General features: G+C 52.4%; 1 protein-coding gene across 1 annotated transcript in view; it reads left to right on the forward strand.

Annotated features, from left to right (window-relative positions):
* Nucleotides 1-11168, forward strand: part of Mfng (MFNG O-fucosylpeptide 3-beta-N-acetylglucosaminyltransferase) — a 16611-nt gene extending 5443 nt beyond the window's left edge. Inside the window, exons 3-8 of the mRNA XM_005354232.3 lie at nt 47-149; nt 2479-2632; nt 5966-6051; nt 7395-7560; nt 9370-9455; nt 10389-11168. Coding sequence (XP_005354289.1) covers nt 47-149; nt 2479-2632; nt 5966-6051; nt 7395-7560; nt 9370-9455; nt 10389-10455 — 662 coding nt within the window. The 3' untranslated portion in view covers nt 10456-11168. The remainder of the gene's footprint in view (nt 1-46; nt 150-2478; nt 2633-5965; nt 6052-7394; nt 7561-9369; nt 9456-10388) is intronic.
* The last annotated feature ends 6436 nt before the right edge of the window (nt 11169-17604 follow it).

The following is a 17604-nucleotide window of genomic DNA, read 5'->3' on the forward strand; positions in this document are numbered from 1 at the left end:
TGAGGGGAGGGGCTGGGCAGGTCTCCTGACTGCTTCCCATCTCCAGGCTCCCACCTTGTGGTCACCAACTGCTCTGCAGAGCACAGCCACCCTGCTCTGTCCTGCAAGATGGCTGCAGAATTTGACGCCTTCTTGGCCAGCGGACTCAGGTGAGTGTTGCTAGGCCGCTGGGGCTGGAGTGACTTTTGCCTCGGGCCATCATCTCTTTAACATGTTTTTTTTTTTTTTTTTGTTTTGTTTTGCTCTGCTTTTGTTTGTTCCGAGTCAGGGTCTTACTGTGTAGCTTTGGCTGTCCTGGCACTGCTATGTAGCCCAGGTTAGCCTCAAACTCACAGAGATCTGCTTGCCTCTGCCTCCCGAGTGCTGGGACTAAAGGCGTGGCTGGCTTATTTTTTTGAAATTACATTTGTTTGTTTGTTTGTTTATCTATGTGTGTGTGTCTGTGTGTGTACAAGTGTAGGTTTAAGCGTGCCGTGCCCTGGCATTGTGTGAAAGTCAAAGGACAGCTTTTTGGGAATTAGTTCTCTCTTTCCATCGTATTTCCTTCGTGAGTCAGCTCGTTGGCCTCAGACCTCACCTTCTGAATTGAGGGCCCTGTCAAAGAAGTGGAGTCCGGGGCTGAGATGGCTCAGCTGTGCAAGCCAAGGACCTGGGTTCAATACCCAACACCAACCCCCAAAACACAAACATATGCTTCTAACCCCAGTGCTAGGCAGTGGAGACCGTCAGGTCCTGGGGCTGGCTGGCTGGTCATCACATCCTAAGCTCCTGGTCTCAGTGAGAGATCCCATCTCGGTGGATGGTTACAGGAGGAACACCCCCCAAGGTTGGGTTCTGGCCTCTGGATGCTTGTACCTATCTGTGCCTGAACACATACAGACATACATACCCCAGCACCCTGTTCCCCCACAAAATGGAGGGACCTGGGCCCAATGAAGGGATCTTGGGGCCTCCTGGGGTCTGACTCACCCTTTCCCACCTAGCAGGCAGGAGGTGGACCACCTGGAATCAAATCTTGCCTTTCACTGGCTGCATGGCCTTGAAGTCCATGTCTTCATCTGTTCCGTAGATATCTCTTCCTCCTAGAGTACCCAGCATGCTGCCTGACCCAAAACACAGGGTTTGGGTAGAAGCTACCTGTAGGAAGCACGGCTTGAAGTACGCATTGGGAAGTCAGGATTGTCTGATTTTCTTGACTGGAAGGAAGTGACTGGTGCGTGGTGACCGGGAACACCAGAGAAAGCGGTCAAACTATTCTGTTAGGAGCCAGCCTCTGCCTCCATCCCCTGGTATCCTGAGCATTGTTCAGACTCTAAACCTGGGCTTTGTCTCTCAGTAATCAGAACCCGTCCCCATGGAAGAGGCCCATGTAGTTTGCATTCTCCCCCAGTAGAATCTATAGTAGTTGGTTGTTTTATTACTCTCTACTCTTTGGTGGGGAGCCACCACCCAGCTCCCAGATAAATCACACAAAGACTTATTATTACTTATGAATGCCTGGTCTTATCATGGATTGTTTCTAGCCAGCTTTTCTTAACTTAGTTTGTCCCGTCTGCCTTTTGCCTCTGGGCTTTTGCCTTTCTCTGTTTCTGTATATCTTTGCTTCACTTCTTACTCTGTGGCTGGCCATGTGCCTGGCCCCTTCTTTTCCTGCTCCTTCACCTTCTCTCTAAGATTTCTTCTCCTCTTTATTCTCTCTGCCCCCAGCCCCGCCTTTCCTTTTGTCTTAGGCTCAGTTCTTTATTAGACCAATCAGGTGTTTTAGGCAGGCAAAGTAACACAGCTTCACAGAGTTAAACAAATGCAACATAAAAGAATGCAACACATCTGTGCATCATTAAAACGAATGTTCCACAGCATAAACAAGTGTAACACATCTTAAATTAATTTTCCACAACAATCTATCCTTATGCTTATCACAGATCCTTCCTGTAGGCCACTGGTTCCCAACCTTCCCAATACTGTGACCCTTTAATACAGTTCCTCATATTGTGGTGACCCCAACCATAAAATTATTTTCATTGCTACTTCATAGGTGTAATTTTGCTACTGTTATGAACCATAATGCAAGTGTCTGATATTTCTGATGGTCTTAGGCATCCCCAGTGAAAGAGTTGTTCCGCCCTCAGAGGTGTCCGGTCCCACAGGTTGAGAACCACTGCCCTAGGCCCTAGCCCTGAACTCTGTTTATCAGCCAATAGCAGTCATTCTTGTTGTAGAGGTCACAGGTGTTTCACTATCCTGCTAGGGAGTTTTGATGTAGCTATGCTAAAGCTTTGTTGTGATGATTGTCACGTGGTAGTCTTTTCCCAAAGCTTTACTGAGCCTAACTAAGAAGAATAAACCACGAGAGCAGACTCTGGAGGTTTTTGACCTAGTGCCTGTAAAGACAGCACGGAGTCTCATTGTTAGCTCTTGACTGTGGGGGCCCAGGGACACAGCATTTCCACAAGCTCATTGCGGGCCCCATCCCCGCAGGTGGTTCTGCCACGTGGATGACGACAACTACGTGAATCCCAGGGCACTGCTACAGCTGTTGAAAACATTCCCACGGGACCGTGACGTCTACGTGGGCAAGCCCAGCCTGAACCGGCCCATTCACGCCTCTGAGCTGCAATCAAAAAACCGCACGGTGTGTCCCTTCCTCCTTTTCCAATTGGCTGTTGCTCTCAGGGGTGGGCTTATACCTGGGGGCGGGACCTGTCCAGGAGGTGGGACCTGGTTGCTTAGTAAGGCCTGGGTCATCCAGGAGCCCCGCCCTGGCTTGGCAAGAAGACCCCTGTCTGGTCTGCCGGCTTTTCTGACTCCGCCCATGACCCAGCCCCCAGGCACCCGGTAATACTAAGGATTTGTACAGGATCTTAAAACACGACAGTCCTGGGTTGGGGCTGGAACTCAGTTGGCAAAGCGCTTGCCTAGCAGGTACAAAGCTCTAGGTTTGATTCCCAGCACCATTGGGTGCATAGCTGTAATCTTACCACTTGGGGAGGCTGAGGTAGCTATCACCAGTTCAAGGCCAGCCAGGCTTACATAGTGGCTTCCCAGGACAGCCTGGGCTACAGATTGAAACTGTCTCAAAGCCAGAAAAATACCAAACGATTTGCCGGGTCAGGGGATACACCATGGTTGCTCAGAATTGTAGACTCCTCTAACTTCTTCACTGCCCAGCCACTGAAGTGTGGACCCCGGGAGCTAGGGGTCCAGATCCAGCCTCACTGCAGACCCAAGTGACAGTCGTAAGATGTCATTGTGGTTAGATTAGGAAACAAACAAAGCCTAGGAGAACTGGGCTGTGCTTCAAACAGACACCAATGAATAGTGAGGTTTGGCCTGTGTTCCTCTAATTGCACCGTTCTTCCCTGCCCCCAGTCTGACTAGTTTCTGGAGCTTGGGTAGTAACCTCAGGGTAGGGAGAAGGCAGGAAGGAGGAGGAGGAGGAGGCCCCCTCTCAGGAGGCCCTGCTTGGAGCAGGAGCTGACGCGTGGGGCTTCCCCTCTCTCCCCAGGCCACCATCTGCTGCTCTGGGGAAACAGGAGCCTTAATTATCAGTAGCTCATCAGCCACTGAGCCCTAATTAAATCCTCCTGGGCCCCAGGGTGCATGCATGGGCCACTCCGGGTGAGCCAAGGGTGTCCTCAGCCTCCGCTCTGATCTCCCATCCAGCCTGAGCCCCTCATCTTCCAGGCCTGAGGAGTCCAGACTGGAGTCCTGATTCACGGGGTGGTCGTGAGCCATAGAATCGGGTGGGACCATCTGTCAGAGTCCCTGAACTGGGGACTGGATAAACATTACGGGAGTCATTTCTTTGCCATGTCTTGCCTGGACAGCCCAACACCTGACTGGGTACAGCCAAACCCTGGGCCCCACTGTCCTGGTTTGCTTTCTGTTGCTGTCATAAGTCCTATGACCAAAAGCAACTTGGGGAGGAAAGGGTTTATTTGACTTATGTATGCCAATCACATCCCATCTTTGAGGGAAGTCAAGGCAGGGACTTAGGTGGGAAGAGAGGCAAGGAACCCATGGAGGAGTTACTTACTGGCTTGCCCCTTACGTCTTGCTTACCTTTCTTTCTATTATAACCTAGGATCACTTCCCAGGGGTGGCACCACCCATTGTGGGCTAGTGGCCCACACAGTGGGCTATGTGACCCTTCCACATTATCCCATTAGTCAAGAAAATAAATGCCTCAAAGCTGGGTGCTGGCACATGCTTTTAATGCCAACACTGGGGAGGCAGAGACAGGCAGATCTCTGCGAGTTTGAGGCCAGCCTGGTCTACAGAATGAGTTCCAGGACAGCCAGGACCACATACACAGAGAAACTTTGTCTTGAACTGCTCCTCCCACCCCCCAAAAGTCTCACAGACTTACTTACAAGCCCATCCCATGGAGTCATTGTCTCAACTGAGGGCCCCTCTTTCCAGGTGTTTCTAGTTTGTGTCAAGGTAACCAGCACACCCAGACATGCACGATGCTCCCCTTGGCACACAGCACCAAAGGGAATGTCTCTTGCCCCCTCTTCTGCCTTGGACTGTTCCAGAATCCCAGAGTCCCCAGGCCGGTGAGAGCCTGGAGTTCTCCAGAGTGGGGCAGCAAAGGCCAAAGAGCTCTGGCCTGGCATTGGTTCCTGCTCTGTGCTCTGAGGCAAGTGACCTCCGTCCTCTGTGCCTTGGTCACTGTGGTTGGGGTACAGCCCTTCCACAGCCCTCAGCACAGGGCCGGGCACAGGGATGGCTCAGACTGAGGTCCAGTCAGTGATGTTGTGGTTGCTGTAATTACACAGGATCAGAAGCCACACACTTGTTAATTTTAATAAAACCCATTTATTGAGCACTTCCTGAATGCTGGGTCCTCAAGAGATGTCATTCTGCTTCTTGGAACCCTAAACTGTCTCTAAAGGACATTCGTGGACGTAGATTAGAAAGGAGGGCCATCGGATGACACAATTGGAGCATTTGTGCTCCCAAGTCTAATTTAAGGCCCAGGCCCCGGAAGTGGCTCCCTTGAGGTTCAGCAGCTGAGCAAAGTGGGGAGATGGAGGCTTGGGTCTCCTCCTAGGGCTCTTTCTACAAAAGCATCATGGGGAATGCTCAGTCCAATGCAAGATGTGTTTGTTAAACACCGACTGCGGACCTGTGGGAAGGTACGGGGAGGGCATTGTTAGACCAACAGATGAAATGGCAGAAGGGAAAAATTCTCCAGAAGATTTGGAGAACCCACAGGTGAATTCAGGGTTGTCACAAGAGAACCGGGAAGAGGCCTGGGCTGAGGCAAAGGTGGTGGAGGACTCAGAAAATGGCGGGAGGGCTGCTACCCATTGCTGGGGATGGTGATGTCAAAGGGTTGCCTGCCCTCAGGTGTTCCCAACATTGCTCCCTCTTTACTCCAGGGGTGGCCTCATGCTCTTCATCCGCGGAAAGCCTTTCTCAGCCTCAGGGATTGGGAGCGGGGAAAGTGAGAACAGGAGGCCTGGTGTTGGTTGCATCAGGGAGTCCTGATCCTCTGGCTAGTGACCCTGTATGGCGATCTCTCCTCTGGTCTTCCCAGAACACTCTGGGAAGGGCTCTGATTGACCCAGCCCTGTACTTCATTCCAGAAGCCCCTGGCCACCTCTGTGACCTAGGGGAGCAGGTGCCAGGCCCCCCCAAAGGAAGAGGGTAGAGTGGCACATGTCTCCCTGTCACTGTGACCCCTAGGATCCCTCTCCTATGGGGGTTTGCAAGGATGTCTCAGACCCAATGCCTCCTCTTCCAGGAAGGCAGACTGGCTGGGTTTGGGATTCCCCTATAGCCTCACCACTCCTAATTAGCTGTGTGACACTGGGTCTTGGCTCCCTAGGTGTGAAGTGGACATGCTAAGGCCAGGCTTCAGAGCTTTGGGGTCATGGTGGTCGGGGGGAGGGGGTGGTCTAACTGGTGCCCGTGAGTTCCCTGGGCTCACTGCACCTCTCTGGCCTCCTTTTTCCAGAGGCTGGTACGATTCTGGTTTGCCACAGGGGGCGCTGGCTTCTGCATCAGCCGCCAACTGGCTTTGAAGATGGTCCCGTGGGCCAGGTAAGCGGAGGCTCAGGAGAGAGGGAGGGGTTGTGGTGTACCAGAGGGGCCTTTGAGGCAGGAGGGGCAAGAGGGTGCCCAGAGGAAATGTTCTCTTACTCAGTTGCGTCAGGACAGCCCAGACCTGTGAGGAACATTTCTGTTGACTTCTGGGAATGTGGTTCAGTATACTCAGCCTTAGTTTCCCCAGGTATAAATGGAACTGAAAATACGTGGCCAATGGCACTGTAAGGGCTTAGAGGGAAAATGTCTGGGCAGACAGCAGCTGTGGGTCAGGGGGCCTTGGCAGCCTTGCCCTTATCTTCTGACGATTGGTATCATGGGTGTTAAGCATTGGAGTCCTCAGAGATGGGGGAGAGGGCTATTGACTGGGGACAGGAAGGCTTCCTGGAGGATGTGGCATTTTATCTGAGACATCCTTGAAGGCTCCCCCCACAGGAGAGAGGGCTCCTGTGAGCATGGGGGTGGGTGGGTGGAATACTGCCATTCTGGAAGCAGCTGACTCTGCCCTTTTCCCAGGTTGATGTCAGTGGCCATAAGCTTGCATGGATTGTTGCCCTGAGTTAGGCTGGAGCAAACAGGAGGGAGGGCAGTGCCATTTCTAGAACCCTCATGAGAGGTTGACAAGCCTTAGGTTACCCAGGTTCAAAGTCACCCAGCTGCTCCACCACAGTCCCTGTCTGCCCTTTGCTTCTCAGAGGATTCAGGATGTCAGTAGGCATGCTGTCCCTAGGGCAAGCCCAGAGCAGGCTCGCACCTGTGACCAAATGTCGTCTCTGGGACTAGGGTTGCCCCACTGTGCTCTGCCCACCTCTGTGGTCCCATCCCATCTCCATGGGCAGCTGGGGGGCTCTCAGCCTGGATTTCTGTGCCCACCACACCCCTGGCCAGGCATCCTGGAGAAGGGACATTGATGGCTCTGGACAGTCAGGAACTGTTCTCTGGGACACTGGTTGATGCCTGTGAAAGCCTGCTGCGGCCTCTGGGAAGTTCACCTTTTCTCCGGGCCCCTAAACCACACGCTTCCCTCTGACTTAGCACCAGCCTCAGTACCACAGTCTGTGGCAGGCAAGAAGCACCCCTTTCTCATGTCTGGGCCCTCCTCGCTAGTACGGTACAAAGATGGGGTGTCAGGCTGAGCAGCGGATCTGTGAGAGAACGAAAGAAAGGAAAGGGGGAGAAGGAAGGGGACATTTAGCAGGGCTCCACCCACTCCTCAGGGGAGGAGCCAGTGTGCTAGTGCTGTGCGCTAGCCTGCCCAGTGCAGGCCCTGCTGGGAGGTGGGAGGGGGCTCAGGTGTGCAGGGCCTGGGTCAGGGGCCACCACCCAGCTCTGTCCTCCAGCGGCTCCCACTTCGTGGACACTTCGGCTCTCATCCGCCTGCCTGACGACTGCACTGTGGGCTACATCATTGAGTGCAAGCTGGGAGCCCACCTGCACCCCAGCCCCCTTTTCCACTCCCATTTGGAGACCCTGCAGCTGCTGGGGGCCGCCCAGCTTCTGGAGCAGGTGAGCCAACTGCCGAGCGGAGGGCGAGGGGTCGGGGAAAGGGTCTCCCCAGAGGACGGTTGGGGTACTCGAAATCAGCCTGGAACTTGAACTTATGGAGCCATCATGTATTGGTGGGGAATAGAGGCCCAGGAAGCACTGTACTCCTTCAGGACACGGTAGCTCAGGCCTCCTATTCCTTCGATCTGGGAAGACTTTACAGACGTAGGTGATGCCCCCAGGCACCAATGATGAACAGATGATTAACCTGTGCCTGATGGCCCACAACTGCTCTTGGGACAGACTGGCTTGTCGGCCTGCCTGCCAGTCCCACTGCCTGACCAGAGGGCCCGAGGTCTTCTGCCTTACAGAGTCAGAACCTGGGACACACGTGATGGAAGTGCATATGAGATTGAGTAAGAAGGAGGGACCGGACCTGGCATTCAGAAGGGACTATCTCCTGTCCCATCTACTCTCTCCTCACCGGCCTTGACCTCAGATGACTAGGGCCTTGGGATGGCAGGATCTTAGCCCTAGGTCTGCAGTCACCAAGGAGAGAGAGTCCATAGACCCTCAGCTGACCTTTAGATCCCATGGTCTGAAGGCCTAGCTTGGGTCAGCGCCTGGAGTCAGTAGACTGACTAGGCAAGGGACCAGGGTGTGGGGCCTACCTATTTGGAAGCCAGGACAGGGGGTCAAGTTTGGGGTGACCAGGAATGAAGCATCTAACTGCCATTGCTTTTTGATATACCCAGCAGCCTGAGGGGGGTTGCCCTCTTCAGTGCCTGTTTCTGCCAGTCATCCCATTGTGCCTGCACTGGCCTCCCCCAGTGTCCACAGGGACTGCTTCCAGGACCCCGGGGATCCCCAGACTCTCAGCTTCTGTCGCTTACGTGAAGGGCTGCAGTGTTCGGCAGAACCCGCACCCCTCCTCCACACGCGTTAAATCAGCGTTGGGTTATTTTCCATTCCTAATAGGATAGAAAGACTTGGTAAAATGTCATGCTGTGTTGTTTAGGGAATAAATGAGAAGGGGGAAGTGCACAGCACAGACGCAGTGGTTGGGATATTTTCAACCTGTGGTTGAGCCCACAGATGTAGAAGCTGCAGATACTGAGGGCCGACTACAGGGCTGGGGTGTAGCGTGGTGGGTAGAGCGTTTGTGTAGTGTCATAAAGCCCTAAGTTTGATCTCCAGATCTTCACAAATCAGGTCTGGTGGTGCAAACCTCTAACCCCAGCACTTGGAGGTAGAGGCAGGAGGGTCAGGAATTCCAGTCCCTGTCTAAATATAAATAAATAAAATCTCCAAAGGCCAACCGCAAATATTATCCCCGTTCTACAGATGGGAAAACCGAGGGCCAGTGGGAGGATGATGAGCCCTGGTGGCCACTACGTCGTCAGTCTGTAGCCATGGCGTGTGTCCATTTCTTAGTTGCAGCCTCTGTCTTACGTCTTCCTGACCTTGTATAGTCCAGGACTGGCTAAGGCCTGCACGGGGCTGTGGAAACCTAGCTAGTCTGAGCACTCAGTTGAGGGAAATGATCCCTTCTTGATGATCTTGGCGTCCAAATCTGTAGGAAGCAAGAATCTAGGAAGCAAGAATCACCAGCTTCCTGGGTAAGTGTGGCTGCTGGGGCCAAACAGACAGAGGCAGGAGCATGACTTCAGGCTGCAGTGCCTTTGGGGAGGGGCTGGGTTCCACGGGTACAGGAGGCTCAATTGTCAGGCCTCTCTGGAGGCCCAGAGTCTTCTCTCCTGGTACCAAAATGCTCCCCTTGTGGGCCTCCCAAGTGGGACATCTCCCAAATGCCCTCCCATCTCCCCCCAGGTCACCCTCAGCTACGGGGTCTTTGAAGGGAAACTGAACGTCATCAAGCTACAGGGCCCCTTCTCCCATGAAGAGGACCCCTCCAGGTGCGTGTGGGCTGAGGTGCAGGATGGAGGTGGGGACCAAGCCTAGACACCCAAAGGTGGAAGAGCTTGGCGGGAGAGTAGTGCCACAGGTCATGGGAACGCACAGAACTGGGAGCAGAGAGAATAGGTTTACATTTGTATTCTGCTACTTTCTGTGACATTAGCTGAGGTCCTCTCTGGGCTTCCATCCTCCATCTGTAACACTGGAGCCAATAGCTGTTCCAAGAGCCCCGAGGCGAGGGCTCTAGTAAGCACAGCCTTGTCTCAAGGAGATGGAATTTGGCTCCGTGTAGGGAAGGAATTCAGAGTTCCAAGAGGAAAGGAGCTGCCTTTTTTTTTTGTTTGTTTGTTTGATTTTTGGTTTTTCAAGACAGGGTTTCTCTGTATACCTCTGGCTGTCCTGGAACTCACTCTGTAGACCAAGCTGGCCTCAAACTCAGAGATCAACCTGCCTCTGCCTCCTGAGTGCTGGGATTAAAGGTGTGCGCCACCACCGCCTGGCAAGGAGTTGTCTTTTAGTGGAGCAAGTTGGCCATCAGCAGGGGCATGTGAGTCTTAGTTAGATGATGCTAGATTTTTTGTGAGCTTGAAGATTCTAGAATTCCGTCAATAAGCTCTTAGGGTTGCCTCTGGCTTTCAAGGTGTCTCAAAGGAGAGGTTCTCAAATTGGGGGTGATTTTGCCAATATCTGGAGACAGTTCTGATTGCTCCATTCTTGGGGTGTTGCTAGCCTTTCCTGGGAAGAGCCTGGGGATGCCACCATCCTGCCAGGCATGGGATAGTTCCATGTGACACAGAGTTACCTGGGGATACCACCATCCTGCCAGGCATGGGATAGCCCCGTGTAACTCAGAGTTGCCTGGGCTGAGTGTCACAGCGCCTGTGGGTCGGTGAGGCTGGGATAACCCTCTCCCCCTGCTGATTTCTTTGCAGGTTTCGCTCCCTCCATTGTCTCCTCTATCCTGACACACCCTGGTGTCCCCTGCTGGTGGCACTCTGAACTGCAGCAGGGGTCAATGGAGGCTTCTGCCAGACCCCTCCCCTATCTCCTAAGCAGTCCTGAGGGCTCCTGGTTGAGTGCCCACTGACAGATGGTCCCTGGTAGGGCCTCTGGGTGACAGGAAAGGCCAGGACCTGGACAGTGGTTGGTGATGAAGGTGTCTTAGGCCCAGGGACCTAGTCACTCCACAGAGGCTGCAGGGGCACTTGAGTTGTGTGTGTATGGGGGAATGTTCAGGGTCCTAACTCTCCTGAGAGTGACATGTGCCCTGCCTGGGAACTGGCCTCAGTCATTCCTTGAGGACCAGGGAGGGCCATTAGGAAAAAACCAGGGTCTGTGCCCTGCAGCTATGGGACTGGTCTCAGCTGCTCCTAGATTCTCTTGCCTGGCCAAGGAACCTGGACTTTGGAAGCTCATCAGGCTCAGAAGGACCGTGGTGGGTCCCTGTCAATTGTGACTGACTTGGTTCATTGTCCCAGCCTTCTTGGCTGCGAGGAGCTACCGTGTGACTCAGCGGGAACTGAGGAAAGCCAGCCGAGGTTTCTGGAGTAAGTTTCACAGCCCGAGATCCTTTCTCCCTACTGTGAATGTGGGTGTGATGACTGGCTCTTGGGAAGCTACTTTTCTACCATGAGGGAAAGGCCAAGACAATCATCTAAAGCTGTTCTTTCTGACATCCAATGTGTGAGACATTAAACCTTTACTTAAGTCTCTCTCTGTCTCGTTTCCTGCCATGGGCAGCTGGTACTCCTGGCTGGACAAGGTCTCTGATCAGTGGTGATGACCACACTTGGTGATAGGATGTGGTGTGTGGCTCAGAGTCTGGTGCAGGGAGGGGGAGGCTTGGTGACTGAGGACTTTGAGGGCGTGTGTGTGTGTGTGTGTGTGTGTGTGTGTGTTACAGTATAGACTATGCATGTTTGATGCGTATGTGGGGATGTATCTGTGGCTGTAGGGTGCTCATAGCTGGGCCGAGTAGCGGTGGGTGACAGCTGGCCCTTAGGCTGGACAACTGAGGTAACCCATGACAAGGGGGATGGAGGGGAAGCCACTGTCTGGGGCAGCTTGGTGATTAATTTTGGTTGTCAACTTGACATACTTGGTAGAGGGAAGCTCAGTTGTAGAATTGCCTCCATCAGACTGGCCGTGGGCATGTCTGTAGGGCATTTCCCAGATGGCTACTTGATACAGGAGGGCCTTGCTTACTGTGGGCAGGGCCATCCCTGGGCAGGTGGCATATGAGGAAGGTAACTGAACAAGCCAGAGGAAGCAAACCTATAAACATGTCCTCCATGGCCTCTGCTTTAGTCCTGCCTCAAGTTCCTGTGCCCACTGCCCCCATGGAGTGTGATGTGGACTGGAAGCAGAAACAGGCCCTCTTGCACAAGTCGCTTTGATTTTGGGGTTGATCACAACAGAAAGCAAACCGGGACAGACAGTGCTAGAAGGGGCCTGGGTCTCTCCAGCCAGCCCCAACCCCGTCAGAAGCCAGCAGGGGGCCAAGTGAGCCTGTGGCCCTCCCACCCATTCCACACCTCCCATGAGCCGGTCCAGTGGATGACCCAGACAGAATTTAGGAAGCAAGTGATGGGGTGTCTCAATGTCGCCCTGTTGTGGACACAGAGGCTACTAGCTACACAGACCTTAGCAGAGGCCATTGGGAGGACCCTGTTGGCTGGGTTCTAGTTTTCGTTTTATCTCATGTAGTGCAGCCTACTGTGGAGCTGAGGATGGACCTGGGCATTCAATCCTGCTGTTGCTGGGGTATAGGCTCAGCCACCATGCCCAGTTGACATGAAACTGGTGTACATGTGGCAGTGTCAAATCCAGGGTTTGGTGCACACTAGGCCAGCGCTACCAACCAAGTCTCGCCCCCAGCCCTGCCCCCAGTTCTAAGCATTTAACATGAACCAGGTCACTACATGCTTACCTCTTTGAAGCAGGGACCATTATTGTTCCTATTTCTTAGATTGGGAAACTGAGGCACAGGGCATGGCTCAGGCCTGTTTGTGAGGTAGCTGGCCTGTGTCAGTTGCCTCTGCATGGGGTGATTTTGGAGGTTGGGGGAGCCTCTGCAGGCCTGGGCTTCATCCTCTTGCCTTTCGTGGCCTTGCTCTGTGCATTGGCCAAGTGGCTCCCCAGGGTGAGATGGGTACGATGATATCCCTAGCATATATGTGTGTGTGTGTGTGTGTGTGTGTGTGTGTGCATGTGTGCATGAGGTGTGTGTGTTTGTGTGTGTGTGTATGCATGTGTGTATTCAGTGCATGTTTGTTTGTGTGTGTGTGTGTCTTTTTCTTTTTTTCTCTTTTGGCAGCAGGGTCTCTCACTGGCCTGGAACTCATTGATTTGGCTAGACAGTCTAGCCACCAAGGCCCAGGGATTCTCCTGTGTCTGCCTTCCCAGCACTGTGATGAAAAGTGAGTGCCAGCACCACTTTAATGGGGACGCTGGGTTTGAACTCAGATCCTTGTTCTTTGCAAGGCAAGCACTTTACTAAACCCTCTGCCCTGCCTTATGTCTCTTGATGGCGTTGGCTCACTTGGGTGTTTGTTTGCTGACCCTTGACTTTAAGTGGTCCCAGCATTCAGGGGTACTGTCAGCCCCAATTCCTGCAGCTCATAACTTCGTAGATCCTCAGGAATATCTGAGGGATGGACGGAAAAAGGAGGAAGTGAGTTTCTTCCATCCCTCAGGGTCCTGAAGGGCTGACACCAGTGTAGGCCTGTGGATGGGGCAGGGTTTTATAATGGGCTGGGCTCGTCACATCAGATCAGTGCTGGCATCCTTCCAAAGTGTGTTCCAGGCATGAGCAGGTAGGAGTTCCAGCATTGCTCAGAAGTCACCAGCCTTGGCAGCTGGCCCTGGGGCTTGAATGACATCATGAGGTTCAATTCATCAATTCCTCCACGGGGACAGTTGTACAGGATGGAGGATCTGGTGCCGTCAGCAAGGGATACTGTAACCACACGGGAAGAAGAAAGAGCTGAAAGAAACTCAGCCCTCAAAACTGGTTTTGATCTTGATTCAAATCAATGGGCCTTAAAGAGATGCTTTTGAGGAAAACGAGGAAATTTGAGCGGGGAGTGTGCGTTAGATGGCATTAGCGTCTCTACAAGAGACAGTGGGATTGAGGGTTTTTTTTTGAGAAATGTTCTAATATGTGAGAGATACACTCTGAAATATTTATGGGTGGAATATGTCTGGAATTTGTGTTACAAAGAGGCCTGAAGGGAGGCATAAAATAAGAATGGCAGAGTGGGGGAGGGGCCGGAGCTGTGGAGCAGCATGCTAGCTTAGTTATGATGTCGCCCTCCCCCATTTTGTTCCCATTTGAAACTTTCTACAATAAAAAGAATACTAAATAATAAAAGAACATCTACGGGCATTCTATTTCCCAGCTGAGGCTCTTCCCCCCTCTCCCCTTCCTCCTTGCCCAGCTCCCTCCCCCCTGCCCCACATTCAGGCCCAGAGAACATCTGTTTTCCATGGGCACATCTGTCCTGGTACCCACTGCTGGGGAGGCAGGCTTGCTCCTGCTCTGCGTCTGGCTCCTTGCCTGGTCTCCCCAAGGCTCACCCTGATTTCTTTTGGTTGTGAGCACTGGTCCCAGCTGCCTTGTAGCCCGGTGGCATTTTCCCTGGGCACAGCCTGACCCCACTCCTGCCTCCCTCCATTACTCATCCACTAATGCGATTTTACTGCTCCCCTCCTGGGGTGGGCAGATGGAATTTGTGTTAGAGCCTACCCAGGGGAGCCAGGTGCAAAGCCTTGCTCTGAACAGGGGACTCTAATCCCAGAGGGGACAACATGTGTTGGTGAAGACATGGCATAGCTTGCCAGCGGTAATGAAATGTAGCTGGGGTGGCACGGAGGAGGGGTGTGGAGGAAGCAGGAACCCAGGCACCTGGTGTAGGATATGGTGTCAGGTCTGGGTCTTGAGCCAAGAGGAGGTCTGACGGAGTGGGGTGCATCGCACAGACACATAGACGGGGCTGCATAGACCCAGGGGGGAGAGACACCATGCATTAGCGTTAGCTGTGTGCAGCCAACCCTGTTCTCACACACATGCTAATGCCATCCTAGAGAAAGCAAGTCTGATATGCCTGGTACGTTTGCCCATATTCAGTCAGTAGGCACAGCCTATCCAGGTGCTGAAAGACTCTGTGTATGTCCCTTAGTGTCTCTCTGTGGCATAGTGCCAGGCTCATAGCAGGTATGAACACCAAGTGATTTCTGAAGTAGGTGTTCGGGTGCCAATCGCAGTAGCCTGGGGAAACGCTCCAGTGGCTGTGAGTGCCCAGTTGCTAGTGTGCCAACCCATAGTACATGAGGCCCTGGGTTAGAGCCTCAACACTGCATACAGCCAGGCGTGGTGGTACATGCCCATGATCCTAGAAAGTGGAGGCAGGAAGATCTGAAGTTCAAAAGCAGCCCTGGCTGTCCTAGAACTCACTTTGTAGGCCAGGTTGGCCTAGAACTCACAGAGATTGCCTGCCTCTGCCTCCCGAGTGCTGGGATTAAAGGCGTGCACCACCACCATCGTGGGCTTTCAGGAGTCATACCTGTAGAAGGTCCAGAGGGCTAGGGAACAAGGTGGGAGAGGCATTGGCGAGTTCAGCACTATGGACAGAGCCCCGCTCTCTGGCTAACACCGTGTTTTTCCTAGACTTACTGGATCTAGGCAGTCCCTCTGTGTGTGAGACAACATTGATAGTACCACCTTATGGGGCCCAGGCTGTGCGCCTGTGGTCCTGGTCCCTCATATGACCCCACCTTTGTCTCTGCTTCAGAAATGACTTTGAAGGAGGCCACCAGTCCCTGTGCAGGTATGACTCCAACTTCACACAAGGACCTATTACAAATATCTCTCCCCTTGATATTTTTCATAACTTGTATGCGGCTCCACACTGGGTAAATAGCACAGTGAGATGCCTGAGCCTGTCTGAACAAATTAATCCCCCAGACATGGTTTGAGCACCCACTGTGTTCAAGGGCAGTGTTGATAGCTAAGGACCATGGAGGGATGGGGGAGATTTACATGCTCCTCCACGGAACCCAAAGCCTGGTGCATTGATTGCGAGAAAGGAAAGTGGCCTTGAATTTATCCAGGCTGACAGTCAGGATAAAGGGTGTGAAGGAGAGGCAGCCTGGGATGGAAAAACAAAAGGACTCTGTGGTAGAGGCTCCCTGACTTTGAGGACCAGAATTTGCCCTGAAGTTCATGTGGACTTGAACATACTTCTTAACATCGTCTTCTGAGAACTGCAGTTGATGACATCCCTCCTCGGACCCCCACAGGACACCTAAGAGGAAAATACCCACTCAACTCAGTGTCTATGTCTCTGCCCTTCACCCACGGACCTAACATTTTCTGAAGGTCTGTACCTGAATAAGGGTTTTTTTTTACCTCAGGAGTAAGGCAGACATGGCATTTTCTTTCTTCCTCTGGACCCCCAGAAGGATATTTCCATTCCCTTGCTGGCTGCTGTTGTACAGTACTGCCCATCTACCACACTATGGTTTGCGAATTTGGCAAGGAGCTGGAGATTGAAACACACACACACATACATAGAAACATGGGTCATCCCTAAAACAAGAATGCCCCTTTTATTGTGTTCTAGGACAGCTTATATAGGGCTCTCCTTAACTAATGGCCACACTCTAGCTCTTGGGATTTTTCAGCTGCGAACCCACCAGAAACCACTCCCCTGCCATCAGGCACTCATGAAGGTCTCGTGCCCAGAGCAGCTGTAAGCACAGGAAAGTAATTTGTTTACTCTGGCAGGCAAGGGGGTCACAGAAAATTCAGGGTCTGAGGGTCTGCAGTTCCCAACATGCTGTAAGGTAAACACAGATCCATCTTGTCCTCATGCCCATAGGATGGAGGGGAGAAGGCAGAGGTGCAGTGTGTGGAGGTGGATGGGACCCCATCTCAGGGTCTTCAGAGGAGGCTTGCTCACCAAACACCAACAGAGTGGTTCTGAACTGCTGTGAACACCAGAAGAGGCTGTGTTGACTCGGACTGGCTCAGGGGGAGTTTGGTGCTTGGTCCAGGTAACAAACAGCTGAAATCAAGCAGTGACGTGGAGGGTGAGGGCTGGGCAAGGAAGTGAGCAGCAGGAGGGTCGCGCAAGGACTGGGAGAGCACACTCCATGCGTACTTTTAGGTTCTCCAAGCCTCGTAATAAATCTAGAGATAGCACAGTAGTGAGTAGGTGCTTGCTGTGTGAGCCTGAGGACTGGAGTTTGATCCCTCAGACCTGTAATCCCAGGATGGGGGAACAGATACAGGAGAATCATTGGGTCTTGTTTGCCACCAGCCCAGCCAGTCAGACCTCCAGGTTCAGAGAGAGACCCTGTCTCAAAAACTGAGGTGGAAAGCGACTGAGGAAGATGCGTGGTGTCCATCTTCAGTCAGCAGAGTAAGCACATGCATACACATGTACATATAATAAAACCTGAAATCCAAACACGCCCCCAGCCCTCAAGGGTCCTCCGTCTGTGTTTCTCTTGTTCTGGTCAGATCACACCCACCCAGATTTCTTGCATTCCTGATCCGATAGGCGGTGGCTCGCCTAACACTCCATGTCCTAGGCTTTATTTTGAGGTCCTGTGGCCAGGAGCCCTGAGAGTGTCATTGGAAATCTGTCCTTTATCTCTGGCCCCTGGGTCTAGGCTTCACCCAGCATTCAGTTGAGAGCAGCTGTGTGTCTTTGAGGCGATTAGACACAGGAGAAATTATACCTTTTAAGCTTTGTGCACTCCAGGGATGAATTCTATCACTGAGCCACACCCTCTGTTTCTCAGTCATTAATCTCTGAAAATTGCGTTAATGTATGTATCATATAAAATTGATATTTTAATCATATTTGAGTGTACAACTCCACAGCATTGGTTTTATTTACAATGTGAAGCCCTCACCAAAACATTTTCATTAAATTAAGGCATAATATCTGCACAGTTCATCCATGTTGGAGCATACATCAAAATCCTATTTCTTTTTATGGCAGCACAGGGTTCTGCTCTAGGTATGGCCTGTGTTTGGTTCAACTATTCATTTGTCGACAGACATCTGGGTTACTTCCTTTCTTCCTTCTTTCTTCCTCTCTCTCTCTCTCTCTCTCTCTCTCTCTCTCTCTCTCTCTC

Source organism: Microtus ochrogaster, chromosome 15 (assembly GCF_000317375.1).
Source record: "Microtus ochrogaster isolate Prairie Vole_2 chromosome 15, MicOch1.0, whole genome shotgun sequence".
Classification (NCBI taxonomy): domain Eukaryota; kingdom Metazoa; phylum Chordata; class Mammalia; order Rodentia; family Cricetidae; genus Microtus; species Microtus ochrogaster.